The 21,221-nt window shown below is 55.1% G+C and overlaps 1 protein-coding gene across 4 annotated transcripts in view; it reads left to right on the top strand.

The window, feature by feature from the left end:
* The first annotated feature begins 8,812 nt into the window (after positions 1–8,812).
* Positions 8,813–21,221, top strand: part of GFRA2 (GDNF family receptor alpha 2) — a 98,124-nt gene continuing 85,715 nt past the window's right edge. For 2 of the 4 annotated variants that reach the window (XM_034965741.4, XM_034965739.4), the window contains exon 1: positions 8,814–9,592. In XM_034965741.4, coding sequence (XP_034821632.1) covers positions 9,553–9,592 — 40 coding nt within the window. In that variant the 5' untranslated portion in view covers positions 8,814–9,552. Of the gene's footprint in view, positions 9,593–10,568; positions 10,586–14,790; positions 15,106–21,221 lie in introns of those variants that run through there. The other 2 variants (XM_003823621.5, XM_055116349.2) reach the window with 2 other exon arrangements.

Raw genomic sequence — 21,221 nt, 5'->3', positions numbered from 1 at the left:
ACCCCGTCTCTACAAAAGATACAAAAATTAGCTGGGTGTGGAGGTGCACGCCTGTAGTAGACAAAGATGGAGATACCATAGCCCATGGAGACCACCGTAAAGTGAGAGGCACGGGTGGCAAAGGCTTTACGTTGACCTTGGCCTGAGGGTATCTTCAGAATGGTGGAGATGATGTAAACATAGGTGATCACTGTGAGTGAGAGGGAGCTGATGAGCAGGACCAGGGAGGTGAGAAAGTTCAACAGCTCAATGGCGCGAATGTCAACACAGGCCAGGTGTGCACCTCCACGCTCAACTAATTTTTGTATCTTTTGTAGAGACGGGAGGCTGAGGTGGGAGGATCACCTGAGCCTGGGGAGGCTGAAGCTGCAGTGAGCTATGATGGCACCACTGCAATCCAGCCTGGGTGACAAAGTGAGACCATGTCAAAAAAAAAAAAAAAAAAAAAAAGCAAAGAAAGAAAAATAAAAGAAAGAGGCCACTCAATTGTCTGCGTTATCTGTGATGTAGAATGCAGCCCCTGAGTCAAACAAGATCCTGTCACTGGAGATATTTATAAGAAATTGTCTTTGTTCTTAAAATTAAAAAGTATTTTATTTTATTTTACTGAAGCATTTAAGCAAAAGCTAACTCACAAATAGGGAATTTGGGGTTAGTGAGGACACCTTGGTCCAGTCCTAGATCAGCAACTTCCTGACTGTGTGATCGCTGTCACGTAGTGGGACAGATCGCTTGATGCCTGGACGATACATCTTCCCATGTGAGAGACACTGATTTCAGAGAGCTCTTGGGAGGCCCAAGGGAGGCAAACTTGCAGAAAAAAGCACCGAAGGCTGTTGAGGGCTGTGCACTTGCTGGTAGTTCATTATTGTTGTCATGGAGGGCTCCTTCCAACCTACAGCAGGTGATGACTAAAATTCTACCATTAGCAATTCATTCTTTGAGGTTAAACATTGCTCTGCCACCCAGGGTTTCCTGTTCTGGAAAGAGAGATAGGATACCAGGAAAGCAGGAGTGCATGGGGACAGTGGGGGGAAGGAGAGAAAGTTCTAGATGATGGGAAAAGAAGTTTCCAGAATGAAAGGTCAAGGTGAGAGGGTAGGCATACAGGTAAATGTGCTCATCTGGCCAAACTCTGGGTTGGGCCCAGGGAAGGCATGTGTCCTCAGAGAGAGACACTAGTTTCTGTTTTCTGGCCACAGCCCCTTGGGAGGTGCCCTCTGGGTCCTGCAGTCAGACCTGTGCCTTTTGAGTGACAGTCCAGCTCAGACCTAGTCCTTGGCTAAATAGATACTGCCTGTGGAGCTGTTGGGACTGAGAGCTCTCTGCGGGGGGCATCAGGCAGCAGGAGCCGGCTCCCCAAGGCTTGGCAGGAGGAGTCATTGTCCCTCTTCCTTGATTCTGCCTTGACCTTGGGTACCTGGCAGATGGCCAGTGTCTTGAGAGATGAGGTGGGCGTGTGTGCCCAGAAGAGAAGCTGTGAGGTTTCTCCAGGCAGCTTTCATCTGCAAACACAGCACCAACTTCAGGATAAGGCTGGGGTGTAGCCAGTATAGTGCCAACTACAGAGGGAGTGCAGTGTCTCTGGGGCAGCAGGGGCAGACCAGGCACCCAGCTAGGATATTTTAGGCTTAGGATAGCTCAACAGAAGGGTGGTTTACTAGCTCAGCTCCTGCTGCCATCGGGCAGCTGTGAAGGGGGAAGGCGAGGAATGAGGTTTCACAGTTTTCTCGAGAAGTCTGGGATTTCTGGCGAAACAGGAATTCAGAGAAACAGCCCTTCCCAGGTCTGTCTTGGATGACACAAAGACGATGCCAGATGACTTGAGTGCTTTTTCCTTGCCCTCCGTGAGCCCCTATTGTGGGACAAAGCAGCAGAGAAGCCCAGGCCTGTAGTAGGTGGATGCCTGATTTCTGGCCTGTGAGAGAGGCCAAGTTGGAATTGGAAAGCCCACTGGATGAGTCCTTAGCTCTGCCACTTGCTGGCTATGTTGTAACCTTGGTCATGTCATGAGTGGTCTTCAAGAGTGAGTTTGTTCCCTGAGGCCAGGTGCAATGGCTCATGCCTGTACTCCCAGCACTTTGGGAGGCCGAGGTGGGTGGATCACCTGAGGTTGAGAGTTCGAGACCAGCCTAGCCAACATGGTGAAACCCTGTCTCTACTAAAAATACAAAAATTAGCCAGGCAAAGCAGCACACGCCTGTAATTCCACCTACTCGGGATGCTGAGGCATGAGAATCGCTTGAACCTGGGAGGTGGAGCTTGCAGTGAACTGAGATTGTGCCACAGCACTCCAGCCTAGGTGACAGACTGAGACTCTGTCTCAAATAAAAAATAAATAAATAAATAAAAAGAAAAAGAAAAAAGAAAAAAAAAGACAATGTGTTTGAGTTTGTTGTCTGAGAAGGGAAATTAATTCTCTCACGCCCCCCTCCCAGGGATGTTGTAAGGACTTCAAGATCATGGATGTGGAAGATGCTTTGTACAGCCGGGAAGTACAATAGTCACATAAGGTGGTCTTGATGGCTTCCTGTCAGAGCAACTTCCCATCTGCTTCCACGGTCTACCCACTCTGTCCAACCCCCATGGGAGCTGCAGCAGCTGCAGGTTCCTCCCTCTCTAATGGGCTACCCTGGGGCTTGCAGGACTCCCTGAGATGGGTGGGGCTACAGAGAGGTCTGCGAGGCCCTGGGGAGAAGCTGGGTAAAACCAGAGCTCCACCTCCTGCCGGTGCCTACCTCTAAAGAGAATGATGAAGCACTGAGAACATTGACCGAAATCAATTAGAGAAATCAATGGCCCTGAGTGCAGTATGCATTTCTTCCCTCCTAGCCCAGTCCCACCCAGCCTGTCCCAGCAGCCCTGTTCATTCTTTGGGATCAGATGGTTTATTTAAATTCCTGCTGGTCTCCATTGCCAGACTAGTGTGCTCCTTCTAGGCTGGGACTCTGAAATCTGGAGTGTGGAGGGAATGTTAGCGATGGGTCAACTTGCCAGTAGGAGGGAGGTAGGGGCTGGAAAAGCCCATGCATGACCCAGGCCCAGGGCACTTAGCTGGGCACCAAGCTGGGCACCTGACAGAATCCTTTCTGGGCTCTAGACTTGAACTCCAAAGCTTATGCCAGACAAGGTCCACAGTAAATATTTTATTTAGTTTTTAAATAAAAAATAAAGTGGTCAGCTGGGTGTGGTGGCTCATGCCTGTAATCCCAGCACTTTGGGAGGCCAAGGCGGGTGGATCACCTGAGGTCAAGAGTTCGAGACCAGCCTGGCTAACATGGTGAAACCTTGTCTTTACTACAAATACAAAAATTAGCTGGGTGTGGTGGTGGGCGCCTGTAATCTCAGCTACTTGGGAGGCTGAGGTAGGCCAATCACTTGAACGTGGGAGGCGGAGATTGTGGTAAGCCAAGATCACGCCACTGCACTCTAGCACTGCAGCCTGGGCGACAGAGTGAGACTCTGTTTCAAAAAAAAAAAAAAAAAAAAAAAAAAAGTCACTCTCAGGATAAGCTTAATTTTTTTAGAATAAAAAATAAAACAAGGTCCACAGTACAGATTTTAAAAGTAATTTCAGGCTGGGCACAGTGGCTCAGGCCTGTAATCCCAGCACTTTGCCAGGCTGAGGCAGGAGGATCACTTGAGGCTAGGAGTTCATGACCAGCCTGGGTAACATATGGAGACCTCATCTCTGCTAAGTAAATAAATAAGCCAGGTGCAGGCCTATAGTCTCAGCAACTAGGGAGGCTGAGGGGCGAGGATGACTTGAGCCCAGGAAGTCAAGGCCACAGTGAGCTATGATTGCACCACTGAACTCCAACCTGGGTGACAGAGCGAGACTGTCTCAAAAAAAAAAAAAAACTTTGATTCTCATGATTTTTTTCACACTATTTGTGGATAGGGAAGGGAGGAAGAGGGTATCTCAGGTGTTGTGAAGGGGAATATGAACATGTGTGGGCCTGGAGAGCCGCCACTTTTCTTGTCCGATACAAGGCACAGAATTGACCAGTTGAGGGTGCTGGATCCTGACTGCCCGAGTTTGAATCCAGATTCTGCCACTTAAAATATGACCTTGGGCAGTTGAATCACTTCTCTTGCCTCTCCTCTCTCACTTGAAAATGAGGCTATTAATAGTACCTAATAATAGCCATCGAGTTATTATAGGAATTTGAAGGAGTATTAACTTGTATCTAGCCATAAATTTGGCTACTTTAATTATTATTTTTCCAAGGACAAAGGCTGAGCCGCTAGGCTGGTCACTTTGTCTTGGCCTGGCGACTCTCCCTGTGTTCCAGCATCATGCCAATTCATCCTTACACTGCCTCTGACAACCCTCTCCCTCCGTCCACGCCCACTGCCACTCCCTGTTGGGCCCTCATTACCTCTGCCTGGGACTGTTACAATCGCCTCCTAATTGGCCCCTGGTCTCCATCCCTCACACAGTCATCAGATCAATCTTCCTAAAACATTATTCTCATCATGTCAGTTGCCTGCTCACAAACCTTCAGTGGCTCCTGGTGCGTTAATCTGAAGACTGCAAGGCTTGGTTCTTCTCCACTTGAGCACCCCAATTGGACCCTCTAGTTCTTCCCCAACCTGTGCACTTGGCTCCTCCCACCCACTGGATCGTTCCTTTCCTGAGAGCTTTCTCTTTTTTTTTTGAGGCAGGGTCTCGCTCTGTTGCCCAGGCTGGAATGCAGTGGTGCGATCTCGACTCACCGCAACCTCTCCCTCCCAGGTTCAAGTGGTTCTCCTGCCTCAGGCACTCGAGTAGCTGGGACTACAGGTGTGCGCCACCACACTTGGATATGTTTTTTGTATTTTTTGCAGAAACGGGGTTTCACCATGTTGGTCAGGCTGGTCTGGAACTCCTGACCTCAGGTGATCTGCCCGCCTCTGCCTCCCAGAGTGCTGGGATTACAGGCATGAGCCACCATACCCAGCCTCCTGAGAACTTTCTAATCACTGTGCTCTTGCCTCTGCTGTTTGCTCGCCTGGAGTGTCCTCCTCTGTGCTCAGCCAAATTCTACCCATCCTTCCAGCTCCAGCTTGAATCCTACCCCTAGCAAGTCCTCTCTGATTGCACTCCTGAAATCCAGTGGTACCAACTCTTCCTTTCTCCCACTGTGCCTTTGTTTTTTTCAGTATCTTCTCATAGCTACACGCTTGACTCTATAAATGCTTTCACGGGAGGGGCAGTCTTGCTGTATTCCCCACAGCCTTTGGCACTGCTGGGGCCAGAGAAGTCGTTCAATAAGTCTGTGCTGATGGATTGATTGTGGGGTGCCCTGGATCAGGCTCTGTCCCATGGCAGAGGACACTTCCACCTTGCCAGTTCTGTGGCTCCTGAGAGTATTAGCTGGATGTGAGGCACCTTCTTTTCACTCCTGGTCGATTTTTATCTCTGGGGTCAGGGAACCCTCAGCCTTCTTCCCTTCACAAAGGAATGAGATTGTGGTCAGTGAGCAGTGTGGCCCAGGCCTAGGTGCGCATGTGTGCGTGTGTTGGGGTGGGGCCGCAACGCCCTCCCCTCCACTGGTCCTTCTTCCCTCTCCTGCTATCCAGAGAACCCACTCCATAAGCAGAGAGGACTAGAGAGATAAGAGAAAGGGAAGGAATGGAAGGATTCGGTGTTGCCTTTCCCTCCCCATGCTGATTTGGACTCTAGGATCTGTGATGGCGAGGGACTGTGGGCAGGAGGCTCAGCTGCTGGTGAACTCAGGAGCACTGGAGTGAGCCAGGAAGGCTGTAAAAGGACTCAGGCACTACGGAATGTGTGGAAGTCTGTTGGTGAGCCTAGGGCTTGCCTCCTACCTGCTAGAGACTTCACATTTTCCTATAACTACCTCTTACGACAGCTGCTTAATAGTCTCTGTTGCCCTTGAACCCCTGTAGTTTTTTGTTTCTGCTTCTCATTTGCCCCTTAGGTTTTATTGCCTTGTCATAGGTCCCTAATTCTTCTTCTAGAACCCAGAGCAAAGCAGTAAACAACTTTATATGGGCCAGGCATTGTACTAGCCGCTTTGTGTAGTATCTTATGTAATTTCTACAACTTTGGTTTATCTTTTTTAATCCCCATTTTATAGATGAGATGACTGAGGTTCAGAAGTCCTCTTATCTATAAGGTGTTACAGTACATGTTCAACTGTGTTTCCTCTGTAGATCCCGGCACAAGGCGGGGGGTCTTCCTCATGGCAGATGCTCAGGAAATAAGGGATGATGCCATTTTTAAGAGCAGTTTGGGTTGAGTGTTGGGGTGGGCAGAGGGTGGGGTGTCATGGGATACATCTGTATAGGCAGTAGGTAAGAGAGGGTCCAAGGTCAGAGTGCCCTGCAGTCACACGAGCTGAATGCTGGTGGTGACTGATTGGTGTTCTCTACTGTTCTTGGGATGGCTGGGTGGTCTTGGGTCGCAGAAGGGCCACTTACCTCCTGCTACCGGAATCCTCTTTCCTACTCCCGTGGGAGCTCAGTGAGAACCATCCCCAGGGCTTCATTGCTGCTTTCTCAGCCCCATTTTCTGGATAGGTGGGAGGGGAGAACTACATATATGATTCAGAGAATTTCTCTCATTATGCTCAAATGAAGTTAAAAGAAAGTGAAATTCTTTTTTTGTGGGGAATGGGAGAGGGATATGCTGAGCAGAAATTCTGGAGTTTGGAGCAGGGTCCTTGGAAGAGGGAAGGCCTGCGTGAGATTCCGAAATGGGTGGTGGTGGGGAGTATTTGGACAACCAGAAGACCCTGGAAGTCGAGGAGATGAGAGGGGGACATTCATTTAGGCCAGGCTCCCAGCCTCGGGCCTCCAGGCCAAGCCTGCCTGGCAGTGTAATTCCTGTCAAGTTTTATCTTTTAACCTACACTTATCCAAAGCCGGTTCCTTATGCTCCCCAATTTTTGGAAAAAAAGCCAAGAGACCTTGTCAGATGCGAAGTCACTTCCTAGAACATGAGAGGCTTGGAGGAATGACAGGGAGGGCAGGCCTGAAGGGGGCTTTCCCCAACTCCAATCCCTAAGCCCTCTGTCCCAGACTCGTCACTACCCAGCTAGGGCCTAGGCTCGAAGCAGGCACAACTGGATGGCTGGGGGAGAAGATGGAGGGAGGAAGGTCGATGCCCCAGGACGGACCACAGGAAAGAGGCGTTCACAGGAGACTCGCTCTCTGTGCTTCCAAGGCCAGGAGCAGCCGCCTTCCCGCCTAAATCCTCAAGATGGAAGTTGCTCCCTCTAGCTTTCCCAATAGCTAAGGCTGCTGGTTTTGTTAGTGACCCCTCCCTTCTCGTCCAAGTCGATTTCTAGCATTTACTGGATTCCAGAGTCTTGTTATTTAAGAATGCATCTTAAACGGTACTATCAAATTCATGTTACGTGCAGCCCAGATTGTTTTGGGCAGCACGAAAAGTTTCTGAGGCGCTGCGTGTACCCCACCCCAGGACACCGTGTGTGCGCGCCGAGCTGAGTGCGAGGAACGTGGCGCGAGGGCCGGGGGATGCTGGGCTGCGTCGGTGTGAGCCCTCGCGCGACCGCGACCCCGCGCCTCTCCCGCTCTCGCCGGAACGTGACCGCAGCCGCACCTCTCCTCTAGCCCTTTCCCAGCCAGACGCTTCCTTTTTGGTCCTTCTGGGCGTTTATTGTAAATTCTGCGACTAAAACACGCCGGTGAGCCCGGCCCACCGACAGATGGATCAATCGCCCCCTTCCCGGCTAGGGGAGGAGGAACCCCCCAACCCCGGAGCCTAGGGAGCCGGGAGCTGCCTCGGGACGAGCTCCTCGGAGCCCAACCGGCTGCGGAGCCCCGGCCCGGGTCGGTCTCGGGGCGCTCCTGCCGGGGTGGGGTGCGAGCCCCTGCCCGATCCCTCTGGGGCGGTTCAGGCAGGTTTGCCGGCCACCGAGGAGGTGGTCAGGGCGCCCTGGCCCAGCAGGCTTCTTCCCGAGCCGGGGGAGGGGAGACCGGCTGGGGAAGGGGCATCTCGAAGGGGTGGAGGCCGGGGCGGGCGGGAGGCAAGCGCGCCGCGGGCGTGAGGGCAAAGTTCCCGAGGTCCGCGCGGAGAGCACACGTGTATGTGCGCGCGGGGCTAGGCCGGGGCCGGCAGGCTGCGTTGGGTTCGGGGGCGCGCGGGGCCGGCGCCGAAGGGGATAATTCCTTTCCCTGGCACCATCGGGGAGACGCTTTGTCGGCCTCGGCTCCTGGGCGCAGGGACGCCTTAGCCCACGGAGGGTGGAGCCCCCCTCAGACCCGGGCCACCGGCTGGGGTTTTTCTAACGCCCTGCCCCCCGAGCCCCCGGATGGCTCGGGCCCCACGGACTCCGCGCCCTCCAGCCTCAGCTCAGCTCCCCAGGCTTCCCAGACCCGGCGGCGCAGGGGGCGGGGGCAGGGGCAGTGGGGGTTGGAGGGCGCAGCCCGTCCCCAGGGTGGGGAGAGCTGCGGGGGGAGGAGGAGGAGGGTGCCGACGCTTGAGTGGGTTCGAGCCCGAGCCGTAGCCGGGGGAGCCAGTCAGTTTCCGGCCAAGGCAGCAGGTCAGTCCCAGGAAGGGCGGGCGATTGAGCCGAGGGAGCCGGCGGCTGGGCTCTCCTCTCGGCCCGCGATCCCCGGCGCCGCCGCCGCCGCCACCGCCACCGCCTTGTCGCCGCCGCCGCTGCAGAGCATCGTAGCTCCGTCGCGCTCCCGCGCCCCGCGCCGCCAGCCGCCTGGGAGCCGGAGCGCCGAGCCCGGGGCGGAGGAGAGGGGCGCTGGCGCGAGAGCCCGGGCGAGGGAGCCGCGAAGGGAGAAGGGGGCGGGCGGAGGGAGGAGCAGGGAGAGTGGGAGAAGGGGGAGGGAGAGAGGAGAGCGAGGGAGAGCTAGAGAGAGCGAGAGCAAAGAGCGAGCGAGGGAGAGGAGAGAGAGAGAGAGAGGAGAGAGAAAGACACACGCACGCAGAGACACACGGTCACTGGAATTCCATTAGAAAAAAGTGAGCCGAGCAAGGGTTAGCGGGAGAAGATTTTTTTGAATCTTGTCTTCGTCTTGGTGCGAAAGAAGCGACTCCAGTCTCTCGTCCTCGAAGCTCCGACTGGATTGTTCTTGGGCGCTGACACCCGTCTGTGGATTTCTTTTCTATTTGCATTTTATTCCGACCCCCTCCCTCGCCGCTTCCTTCCAGCCCTTCACTCGCAAATCGCCTCACTCCCCACCTCCCCAGGCCCCTCCTGGGAAGCGCAGGGGAATTGGACCCGCGGGGACTCACGCCTTCCCGGACGATTGGAGGGGAGGGCTGACCCCAGGACTGGGCTGTTGGCTTAGAAAGCCGATACACAGATACGCGTATATTTGACTGTAGCAGGCAAGGGGGGCGTCGAGAGGCAGCAGCCCATCGCCCGCCTCTCACCCCACCCCCTCCAGCCAGAGGCGAGAATCGCAGGACTCGGGATCTTCATCGGGTGGACTAGCTGGGATCTCCGCATTGGATTTGGGGCTGATTACCACTGCTTGGCTATTATTATTGTTGTTGTTACTACTATTTTTTTTTTTTACCCAAGGGAGAAAGACAAAAAAAAACGGTGGGATTTATTTAACATGATCTTGGCAAACGTCTTCTGCCTCTTCTTCTTTCTAGGTGAGTACCTGCGGGCGGCGAGCTCGAGGGGGAGGCGAGAAGCCGGGGAGGCGGGGGGCGAGCGGAGCGCCGGTGGGGGGCTGGCGGGAGGTCGGCGGGGAGAGCGCGCCGTGGAGCTAGCCGGGCCCGGTGCTGGCGAACCGAGCGGGGCCGGGCGGCAGGGACGCGGACGAGGGACCGGAGCCGCGGCTGGCTGGCGACGCGGGGGGATCGGGAGGGAGACTCAACATCCGAACCAGCCCCGCAGACACTGTGCACGCACACACACACCCGCGCTCGCTCACACGCCAGTATAGCGCGCATCTCCCCCGAAATAATGGGTTCGAATTGCGGCAACTTAAGGAAAAAAAATATCCAACTCTTGATCTGCAAGAAGGGAGGGGAGAGAGAGGCTCCTAGGCGGGGAGAGAACAGTCCTGCGGGGTCCGCCTTTCCTGGTCTGCTCCCCGAGTCGGTCGTGGTGGAGGGCGCGGGTTTCTCCGGCGGCTCCCGCTTGGACATCGCGCGGGGAGCGCTGGCAGTCACTCCCCACCTGCCAGCCGCGCCTGGCAAACGCAGCCCGCGTCCCCACGCCCTGAGCCCCTAACCGGCGGCTCCACTCCCCGGAACACTTTTCAAGTTTCTCCCCACCGAGCCCCGAGCCAGATGGGTGGGCGGGAGCGGAGGGTTGTGAGCAGCCGTTCCCGGCCTTCCCTCCTCCACCTCTGGGGGCCGCGGACCCCCGTGGCTGGTGGGAAGAGGCGGGAGGGAGGCCAAAGTTTGCTTCCTCCGTTGAAGAGGGTGGGAGGCGAGGGAGGAAAAACGGGTCTGAACAAAGACCACGGCTCCTTCTGTAAGCCCCCCCCCCCCCCGCCTCCAGGGCAGGGAGGAGAGGCTCCCTGGCGCCACTGAGCCCCACGCAGTTTCTTTTCCACACAGAATTCCCAGCTCCTCTCTCCCTTTTAAGCTAGGTGAAATCGCAGCTGCTTGGGAAATGGCAATCTCCGGAGGGAGGTGAGGAAAGGCGGTTGTTTGCAAGGCTGTGCACCACCGGGAGTCCCAGGCAGGGCTGCTGCCAGGGAGTAGACGCTCCCATAGAGGGAGCCGGGTAACTACTGGGTATGTGTGTGTGTGTGTGAGTGTGTTTGTAAGGAGCACACGTCTGCTTCAGTGAGGGTGTAGTTCTACCACCTTGGCTTGCTGTGTAGCCAGTGTTGAGCCAGGCTGCCCAGCGGGGTCATGATCTCACCCTCTCCCTCCTGCAGTAGGGGATCTGGGAAGGCCCCGAGTCGGGAGGTAGGAGCTGGTTACAGGAGGATGTGCGTCGTCTAAGAAGTGCTCGCCAGACTAGGATAGGGGACCGGAGTCATTGGGTGTCCACACAGGCTCTGGACTCTCTGCCTGTCCCCTCTGCTTCCCGCCAGGTGCGAGTCCCCAAGGGGGCAAGTCCCTGCTCTAGGGTGTGGCCTCAGAGGTCCTACCTCCCTCAGCCAGAGGCAGCTTCTCTCTGGGGTGGGAGGGGCTCCTCTAGGAAGCTGGAAGTTGCTCTGGGCCCGCTGTGATCCCGAAGCCCTTCTTGGCAACCCTGGCAAGTGGACTCTCGTTCTGAAGGGGCTACTATAAAATCTGACCTTTTTCTCCCACTGCTAGCTTGAAAACCCAGCCTTCTGGGTCCAAGCATGATCAGGGCCAAGGTGAAAAAAAATTGTATTTCAGGCAAAACAGCCAGATTGCCTACTGCTGAGCTGCACACCCCAGCATGGGCAGGGCTCCCAGGTGTGGGCACCATCTGTGGTCGGGGGCTGGAGAAGAGCAGTGTGGGCCCCTGGTCATTGCAGGCAGGCTTTCTCCAGCCGGGCAGGCTAAGGAGTCCACCTTTCTCCTTTTCAGAAGTGGCTGGGGTTCCTGCTCGTGGTGGGTGTGTATGTGTGTGCATGGGAGATGATCAGAGAGGCCCAACCCAATGTCTGCAACCCTGGAGGCTGAGTGTTGAGAGGCGGGGGTGAGAGCAGAAGAGCAGCAGGCTCAGCATCCCCTTGCTCCACAGCCCTTCAGTTTCCTTCCCTCGAGAAGTCCCCTTCTAAAGCTGGGCTGAGTGGAGTGACCACAGATACTGAAAGGCTTTGGGTTAGGCCAGTGGAAAGGAAGGGATGGGTTGGTGTTTAGGAAACTTCAGCCCTGGGGCCCTTTTCCTGGCAGGAAGCTGGTTGAAAATCCCACTGGGTGGGTGGGTGGAGGGTCGGGGGAGGTTTTTCTGGGGCTTGAGACTTGGTGGGCAATTTCAGCTGGGGGCAAAGGCCTTTGGTGTGCCCCTACTGAGATTCTGAGTGAGGTCTAGGCTGGATAACCCATGGTGGAGAGAGAGGCCTTTCTTGCCCAGTATCTTGACCTCCAGTGCTGACCCAGGGAGAGAAGGAGATGGGGAAAGTGACTCGGGTGGGGGTGTTGGGCTGGCCAGAGGGGGCCACTTCCGACTGACTTTCTAGCACACATTCTAGCTCTGGTGGGATGTTGGATGCAGTAGGGCAATTGTAGCTCTGTGTTGCTTCTCCACCCCCCTCTACCCCTGTGTCTCTAGCAGCTACTCCCTGTGTCTTGATGGATCAAAGTTTTCTCCTAATTTAGGATTTGGAAACATCACCAGGACACCCCCTGCCCTTCACTCTCTTAGGATTCTTAGCTAAAGGCTGCAGGCTGTAGGGATTCCTTTCTCTGGCTGGGCTTGATTGGTTCTGGGGGTCATGGAATGAGCTAGAAGAGTCAAGGATGGTTTGGTGAATGGATGCCCCGGCCCTTCGCAGAGTGTGTCCCTTGCCTGGCCACACGTGCCAGGTGGCAGGATGGGGGAAGCCCTCAGTTCTGGCACGGGAGCCTCCCTAAGATTGTGTAAGGATCATCCTGTGGGGCTCTAGGCCCAACTGTAGGACAAGCAAAAAAAGCGTCCTTATGCCCTGAATCCCCTGGGCTAATCTTCTGACCTTTAAGCACGCGGTGAATTCTGTGCCTACAGAAGGCTAAGGAAGCCAGGAAGTTCCATTTCCAGGCCCCCATGACAGTGCAGCCTTCAGTTCAGTCAAGGTGGGAGGGCATTAGCCTATGGGGAGGCGGGGTGGTTAAGTCAGTGGAGGGCCCAGGGCTATATTCTTCCAGAGGCTCCCACAGGCTGGCTGGGGGCCGCAGGTACAGGCGGGGCCGTGTCAACTCAGCTGCTCTTGGGGGGCCCGGCTGTACGCGGGTCCTGCTCAGGGAGGTAGGAATCTGCTGAAGCCGGGGAAGAAAGACGCTTGTGTGGAGGACAGCTCTCCAGCCAGTGCCGGGCCTCAAACTCCGGTCTGATTTCTTCTCTGGTCTTGTCTCAGCCTGGCCACATCCATCAGCCTTCCTGTTCTGGGGCAGAGGTCTGGTCAGTGGGAGAAGGGCACGTCTTTGCTCTGGGCCCCGAAGAAGCCTTCTGTACCCCAGGCCCATCCCTGCTGTTCTTCTCTGTTGTCCCCTGGGGATGGGTCTCCTGGCTGGTCCCACCGGGAGTGGATGGATTCCTGTTCTCTGGGGGCTCTCGGGAGCGAAGGCCCGCTGTGCAGCGCGCTGCCTCTAGGTGTCGCTGTCTCCCTGCGGTAGCGCCCCCCTGAGCAGGGCCTCCCGGGGGATGGCCTGAGAGTGGCTGTTCTGGGTAGGGATGGGGAATTCTGCGGTATTGAGGAGGGGACTTCTGGCCTAGGATTTTATTATGTTCTGAGGCGAGATGGAGTCGAGGAAGCCTCCCAAATTACTCTTTCGGTCCAGGAAAGGGCAGTCATGGCTCTGGGCCATGGTGCGGGCTTTTCCTGGTGGCAGGATCTCGAGTTAGGGGCTTATCAGAGGACAGGGGGACTGGGAAGACGATGTCTGTGTCTGGAGGAAACCATTTTAGGAGCTTGGCTTTGAAAGGATCAGGCGAGCCTGTCCCTGCCGTTCACCTACCTCTTTTTTTCCCTGTCCCCTCCCTCCTGAGGCACTGTGGGTGTGGACATGGGGGCCAGGATGGGAAGGTGGCCTGATGGGGGATTGCACATTGGTGGAGGAGCAAGGTTCCATTTGCAAGGCTGGGGTCCGAGGAGGGGAGCTTTTCCCTTTTGCAATTATTTGGCTTTTGGAAGGAAGAACAAAATAAGAGATAGAGGGGAAGGGAGTTTCAGAGGAGGGTGGAGAGGAAAGAAAGAGAGGAGCTGAGAGAGAAAAAACAAGGCCATTGAAAGACGAGGTAAAAGGTGATGAAGAAACAGACCTCTTGGGAGGCCATCAGCAAGAGAAGCGTAAAATATAGCCAGGCGCAAGCAGAGCTAGAGTGGGGAGGAGAGAGCAGGGGGCGCGGGGGGCATGGATGCTCCCCAGGCTTGCCAAAAGCATTTTCTATTGGAGGGGGCCGGGGCGGAACTTGTCTCTCGGAAGGGGAGAGTTCAGGTCTCCGTCTGGTGTGAAGTTGGACTAGAAGGTGTGGAGGGGTGAGGGGGGAAAGGGGTAGCTCCTCCTTCCTGGGCTCACCTGGACGGTAGAGTTAGGCTCATCTCTCCCTGTCTTGTCGTAAAGTCAGAATGAGAGTCAGAGTGAGTTCACTGGGAATCAGAGGGGGTGTTTCCACCGCTATGTGTGACCTTGAGTTGTCATCACTCTTCTTTGGGCCTCAGTTTCCCTAGGGTAAAATGTGGGGTTGGGCTCTATGGTGTCTATAAGGTCCTAACAGGCAATGACAACGAAATGACTTCGCACTGCATCCAAGGTTTAGTGCAGCGCCATGGATGGGCCTCTGGCTGGAGCTGGGGTTTATAGGAGGCCTGGGTGGTATGAAAGTGAGATGTTCCCCACTCCCTGCACCCCCCAGCAAGCCATGCAGCCCCCAGCTCTCTGCTGAGGCTGTGACATTCTCCTCTGGGCTCCTGACGTCTTAGACTGAGGTCTTGAGCCGGGACCTTCCTGGCTTTATTGTGCTGTGCTCCTAGGCCCAAGGCCGCTGCTGAGGAGGAATGGAGTGCAAAGGGAGAAAACTTGCTCCTACATCCAGGGGAGGATGACGCCTGAGTTCTCCCTGGGGTATGAGGAGGGCTGTCCCACAGAGTCGCCTTGGTGTGCTTTGGCGAAATGGGGGTGACGTTCCCAGCAGGGCCCAAGCCCCCAGGCCTGCATCTTGGGTGGGAGATTGTGGCGGCCGTCATTCATGCTTGTCTTCCCTCCCCACCACCCAGACGAGACCCTCCGCTCTTTGGCCAGCCCTTCCTCCCTGCAGGGCCCCGAGCTCCACGGCTGGCGCCCCCCAGTGGACTGTGTCCGGGCCAATGAGCTGTGTGCCGCCGAATCCAACTGCAGCTCTCGCTACCGCACTCTGCGGCAGTGCCTGGCAGGCCGCGACCGCAACACCATGCTGGCCAACAAGGAGTGCCAGGCGGCCTTGGAGGTCTTGCAGGAGAGCCCGCTGTACGACTGCCGCTGCAAGCGGGGCATGAAGAAGGAGCTGCAGTGTCTGCAGATCTACTGGAGCATCCACCTGGGGCTGACCGAGGGTAAGCCTGGGCGGGGCTTGCCCAAGGGGAGGGGGTGTGGCGCAGGCAGAGAGGACGTGTGGCGGGCCAGGGGTTCAGGAGGGAGGACTAGGTGGTGGCGCAAACTGGCCAGCTCTCTATGTCTACCTGCTAGGGGAACCTAGAACCCAGAGAAGTCGCCGCCCCACCCAGGAGGGTGGCATTGTTTGGAAAAGGCCAGGAGAGACAAAGAGGAGGCAGAAGCAACAGCTGGAGGAGGAGAGAGGGAGGTGGTGGGAGGAGGAGAACAGGCGCTGGAGGAAGGGGGGTGAGTGGGGTGGGGGAGGTGAGCAGGGGTTGGGTAGGAGCAAGACCACGTGATTCAAGCAAGGACGGTGTGAAGTGGTTCCAAGAGAAGGTGAGGCAAGAGTGACCAGGCAGATGGAGAAGTGAGAACCAGGAGAGAGAAGGGGCAGGCTGGGTGCAGGCTGAGAAACCAGCCACTTCCGCTGCCACGGCTGCTGCCCTGCTACGGCTGCTGCCCTGCCCCAGGGCTGATCCCAGAGCTGGCTGCCCCTACTCTGTCCTTCTGGCTCCTGCCTCCCTGCTTCCAGGACACCAGCCCTTCATGTGGCTTCTGGACCCCATGGCTGACCTGTCACCTTCTACAGGGCTTGGGGCAGTGTGCAGGCAGCAGGCCCCACATCCCTTGGCAAACCAGCCTCCGAGTCACAAAGTAGAACCTATAAGTCCCCCCGCCAATAACACACCTTCACATCCCCTCCCACTCCAGACCTGGGTGTGGAGGATTTGCATCTGTTTAGGAGGTGGGCCACTGTAACCAGATGTTCATTTATTAATTGAATGCATGTTTATTGAGAGCGTACTGTCTGCTACACTCTAGGTGTTGTAGGAACAGTTGAGGGCAAGCTGATGCAGCTTCTGCCCTCCTGAAGCCGAGTCTGGGGGGGTGCGGATAAATAAGGGGGCTTCTGTCATTTGATGGCATAAGTGCTGTGAGAGGGAAGACACAGGGTGCGATGGTAGCAGCTTGGAGGGGGCATCCACGTCTTTGCTGTAAAATCTAAAGCGTCTTCCTGGAAGAGACAGGCTCCAAGCTGGGGCTGAAGGGTGAGTCAGAGTCACGAAATGGAACATAGGTGAAGGGAGGCAGGAAGAGTGTGGGAGGTGGAGGGAACAGCATGGAAAGGCCCACTGTGAGAATGGAACCTGTTTACAGAGCTGCAAGTGGCTTAGAGTGGTGGTGGTGGGTGGCAGGTGGTGTGTCGTGGGTGGTGGTGGAAGTGGGGAGGAGAATTAGGGGCACAGGGAGGGATCCCTGAAGGGTTTTAAGGGCGATGATCAGATCTGTGCTTCAGCAAAATGCTTCTGTGGTTCCAGTGGAGAGAGTAGATTAGAGGACTGTCCAGAAGCTGCTGCTGTGATACAGGCCAGGAACAGTTGTGGCAGAACCAGCACAGTGGCAAGGAAGGAAAAATGGGTCTAAGAGCTATTTATTTGTGTATTTATTATTTTTATTGGGGTCTCACTAGGTTGCGCAGGCTGGTCCCAAACTCCTGGGCTCAAGCCATCTGCCCGCCTCGGCCTCCCTAAGTGTTGGGATTACAGGTGTGAGCTACCACACCCAGCTAATTTTTAAATATTTTTTTGGTAGAGATGGGGTCTCGTTATGTCGCACAGGCCTATCTCAAACTCCTGGGCTCAAGCAGTACTCCCACCTTGGTTTCCCAAAGTTCTGGGCTTACAGGTATGAGCCAATGCCCCCGGCCCTCTGAGAGCTATTTAGAAGAGAGAATCCACAGGTCTTGGTGACTGATGGGAGAGGAGAAGGGGAGGGGAGGGAGGAGTCAAGAAGGGCACCCAGTTTCCTGTCTTAGGCAGCTGAGCAGATGATGGAGGCCTCAGAAGAATCAGGCCAGTCTTAGAGTGGAGAGGGGCGGGCGGGGGGATGGGGAATCTGTTTTGGGGCCCATGGCTCTCATTGACCACACCCTGCAGATGTGCAGGTCTAGAGTTGAGGGAGGAAGTGGGTCTGAGCGAGACTGAGGAAGGGACATGAGCCTGCAGGTAGAAACCAGGGCCAAGGGGGTGTGCATGACCGCAGTGAGAGGAGGGCGGTAACAGACCCCGGAGACCATGGCATTTAAGGATGTGGGGAAGGGAGCCTGCAGGGAGCTGAGAAGGTGCTGGGGAGAGGTGGGAGGAACAGCAGGAAAACAAGGTAGGGTTCATCCCAGAGGAGAGGACCCTCAACAGGGTCAGATGCCTTAGGGTAAGCTGAGGCTGAGGCTCTTAGCTTCTTAGACACCTGCTGTGTGCCTCAGAGGGTGACACACTGGATTAGCCATGCTCCCCGTGCCGGCCATCGGCCATCGTATGGGACAGGAGACCTTTCCCCGGGCCCTCCTGCTGGAGGGAGGAGCCTGGTTAGGGAGCAGACAGGAACAGGGGGATTGGGAGTGATGAATGCAGATGACTCTTTCCAGAATTTTGGTGTAAAGAGGAGAGAACAAAGGATGCTTAAAAAAAAAAAAGATGGGAGAGGATCGAGCAGTTTAAAATCTAACATCGGACAGTAGTGATGGCGATGTTGCCATGAAGAAGACAGAAGGGTCTTCTGTGGAATGGTGCCTTTGGGAAGGGGAGGGGCTGGGTCCAGGGCACAAAGTGGGCCAGGGGATGAGCCTTCGAACAGGGGAGCAAATGCTCCCTCCAGGTGCTGGGAGGGAGGGAGGAAGTGGCTGCAGGTGTGAAGCCAGATAGAGAGGGATCCCTGACCAGTCAGAGATGGCTCGAATATGTTCTAAATATGGGAATAAGAAATGCATATAATTACTACCATCATTAATAGCAAAGTATTCCTCATGAATCAGGCGGTACCTTCTCCCTAGCAACCTGGATTCCTAGAACTAGCATGAGCAAAGGGAGGAATACTGTCTTGAGGGTACTGCACTCTATTCTTCAGGAGGTAAGGCGCTGTCTTCACCCAGAGCTGGACTCTGTAGCGTACAAATAATTAAAGCGCTCGATGCCTGAGCCGAGTAGTTGTGTTTCTTGTCTTCTTTCTGGCAGCCTTCAGTTTCCACCTAAGGGAGACTGGGCAGTGGGTTCGGGTGGGCTACAGAGTGGACAGGGGAGAGAACAGGACAGAACTGTCACCCAGAACAGCCGGGGGGGCACTTGGGCCTTTTAGCACCAACAGCCCTTCCCATGTCACTGGCTCCCTCTGTATCACTGCATCAGGCCACGGGAGGACTGTGCTGATGGGATCCCAGGGAAATGAGCACGATGCTGTGTGCGTTTAGCTGCACGCTGCTGTGTGGTTTTCAAGGCCCCTTGATCGGGAGTGCCTGACTGCAGATGGCTTCTCTGGTTCCAAATCTCGTTTTTTGAGACAGGGTCTCACTCTGTTGCCTAGGCTAGAGTGCAGTGGCATGATCACAGCTCACTGCAGCCTCCACCTCCTGGGCTCAAATGATTCTCCCACCTCAGCCTCCCGTGTAGCTGGGACCACTGGAGCCTGCTACTATGACTGGCTATTTTTTTTTTTTTTTTAAAGTAGAGATGAGGTCTTACTATGTTGCTCAGGCTGATCTTGAACTCTGGAGCTCAAGCAATCCTTGTGTCTCGGCCTACCAAAGTGCTGGGATGATAGGCGTGGGACGCTTGTGCCTGGCCTTGAGTCTTTTTATTTATTTATTTTTTAATGAGATGGAGTCTTGCTCTGTTAATGCAGGCTGGAGTGCAGTGGCAAGATCATAGCTCACTGCAGCCTCAAGTTTCTGGGCTCAAGTGACCCTTCTGCCTCAGCCTCCCGAGAAGCTAGGACTACAGGCACGTGCCACCACGCTTGGCTAGTTTATTTTTTATGGAGGTGGGGTCTTGCTATATTGCCCAGGCTGTCCTCAAACTTCTGGCCTCAAGCAATCTCTTCCCACTTTGGCCTCCAAAAGTGTTGGAATTATAGGCATAAGCTGCTGCGTCCCGCCTGGTTCTAAGTCTTGAGATGGTTTATTCATTCATTTATTCAACAACCATTTGTTAAGCACCTACTGTGTGCCTCAGAAGGTAACAGCACTGTAGGAACCGTGTTCCCTGTGCTGGCCAGCAGACAGGTCGGGAGACCTTTCCTCTGGGCCCTGCCTAGAAAATACACCCTTACTTTTTTCCTTCCATAGAAGACTGCATCTTTTCTCTGTAGGGAAATTCTACCTTCTCCTGGGTCTTGGGAGCCCAGAGGTAGTTTCTGCCCAGGGCTGACCAGGGGAAGCCAGGAGGCCTCCGGGTAGTGTTCTTGTGAGTGGCGGGGTCTACCTGAGAGGTAAGCATCCATGGCCTGTTGAGCAGTCTCCCTGAGGGAGGCTGCGAGTCCTTCCTCCCTGTTCCTTGATAACATTTAATAACCTGATGCAGGCCTGGGGCTGCGGAGAGGGCAAGAATCGCTGAGAGGAGCGATGTGTGTAGGATTGGATTTTCCTTCCAATTCTCAGCCTCTCCTTGGCCCCTGCTGGTGGGCGTGATTTACCATGGGGCTCTGCTCTGCCTTCCTGGGACTTAGCTCTCAGTATGCAGTCAAGGCGCACAGCAGGTGCAAAGAGCCCGTGGCGGCAGTGGGGAGGATGGAGAGAGGGCTGGGGTGGGAATGTGACCGCAAGACGTGGCTGCTGAGCTTCTAGAGTCTGAACTGCAGAGGATCTGGCGATCATTCGGGCTCACCCCTACCATCTGGCAGGGAAACTGAGGCATAGATGGGTGAGATGGCCTCCCAGGGCACACAGCAAGCTCGTGGCAGGACCCAGAGTGGGTCCCAGGGCCCCGACTCCTTATCCAGGTCCCTTTTCACTGTCTTGGGGGCGATCCCACGGCCTGGGCCCCATTTTCCTCACTGCCATTACCACCACCAGTATTTACACAGGGGGCTGCCACTCTTGGCTGCATGGGGGCTTTGAGACCAGGTTTCTTGCCTTCTGCAAAGGTGACACTGAAATTCAGGGTTCTTTGGTCCGAAGGTGAAGAGCAAAGCCTTCTTCCATTCCCAGAATCTGACATTCTGGCTCTGGTTTCAGTGGCTCATGCCTCGGGATTTCTCACTGGTGAATTCTGTGGCAGAAACAGGCTACACAAGTTGACTTAAAGAGGCTGGGCCCCTGCAAATCAGTTCTGAAAGAGGCTGTTCCCACCCTGCCACCCCCACCCCATTAATCAGACTGGCCTAGCTATACCTAGGCCCATGGCTGCGCTAGATGCAGTAGGGAAGGACAGGCCCCCCCACCACCCCGGGGGACCATCTGGCGGACAGAAGACTGATCTTGGGAAAAGGGGAACAACAGTACTTATTTAGGATTGACTTGGTTCCGATAACACTCTGCATTTTGGGAGACAGTATTCACAGCAGTGAAGCACTTGGGCTTTGCCTGGGTGTGAACCCTGGCTCTGTCGCTTGTTAGCTGTGTGACCTTGGTCAAGCTACTTAATGTCTCTGTGCTCCTTGTTCCTCCTTATCAGTCAAACAGGGAGAAAAATAGTGCCTATCTCATAGAGTAGTTAAGAGGATGAAATGAGCTATATCTAAAGCACTTTCAGTGCTGGCACCTGGAAAACGCAGTCTTAACATTATTTTTATTGTAAAAGTGATTTCCTAAGTTCCTATATTGTTTAGCCTCAATAAATAGCAATGGCTGGTGACCCCACCCCAAGGAGTTTCTCAAGAGAGTCTAAAGTGCCAGTAGGTGGGGTGGAGGACATTGAGATCATCCAGGCTGGTCAGGGGCCCAAAGGCCCCAAGGAGAAGGTGGGATCAGATACCGGCCGTAAATAATGCGTCTTGGCTGGGCGCGGTGGCTCACGCCTGTAATCCCAGCACTTTAGGAGGCTGAGGTGCACAGATCGCTTGAGGTCAGGAGTTTGAGACCAGCCTGGCCAACATGGTGAAACCCCATCTCTACTAAAAATACAAAAATTAGCTGGGCATGGTGGCGGGTGCCTGTAATCCCAGCTACTTGGGAGGCTGAGGTGGGAGGATCGCTTGAACCCAGGAGATAGAGGTTGCAGCAGTGAGCCAAGATCGTGCCACTGTACTCCAGCCTGGGTGAGAGTGAGACTCTGTCTCAAAAAAAAGAGTCTCGTTTGGATGAGGC

The sequence above is a fragment of the Pan paniscus genome, chromosome 7 (genome assembly GCF_029289425.2).
Source record: "Pan paniscus chromosome 7, NHGRI_mPanPan1-v2.0_pri, whole genome shotgun sequence".
Lineage (NCBI taxonomy): Eukaryota > Metazoa > Chordata > Mammalia > Primates > Hominidae > Pan > Pan paniscus.
This window is presented reverse-complemented; position numbering and strand designations above follow the sequence as displayed.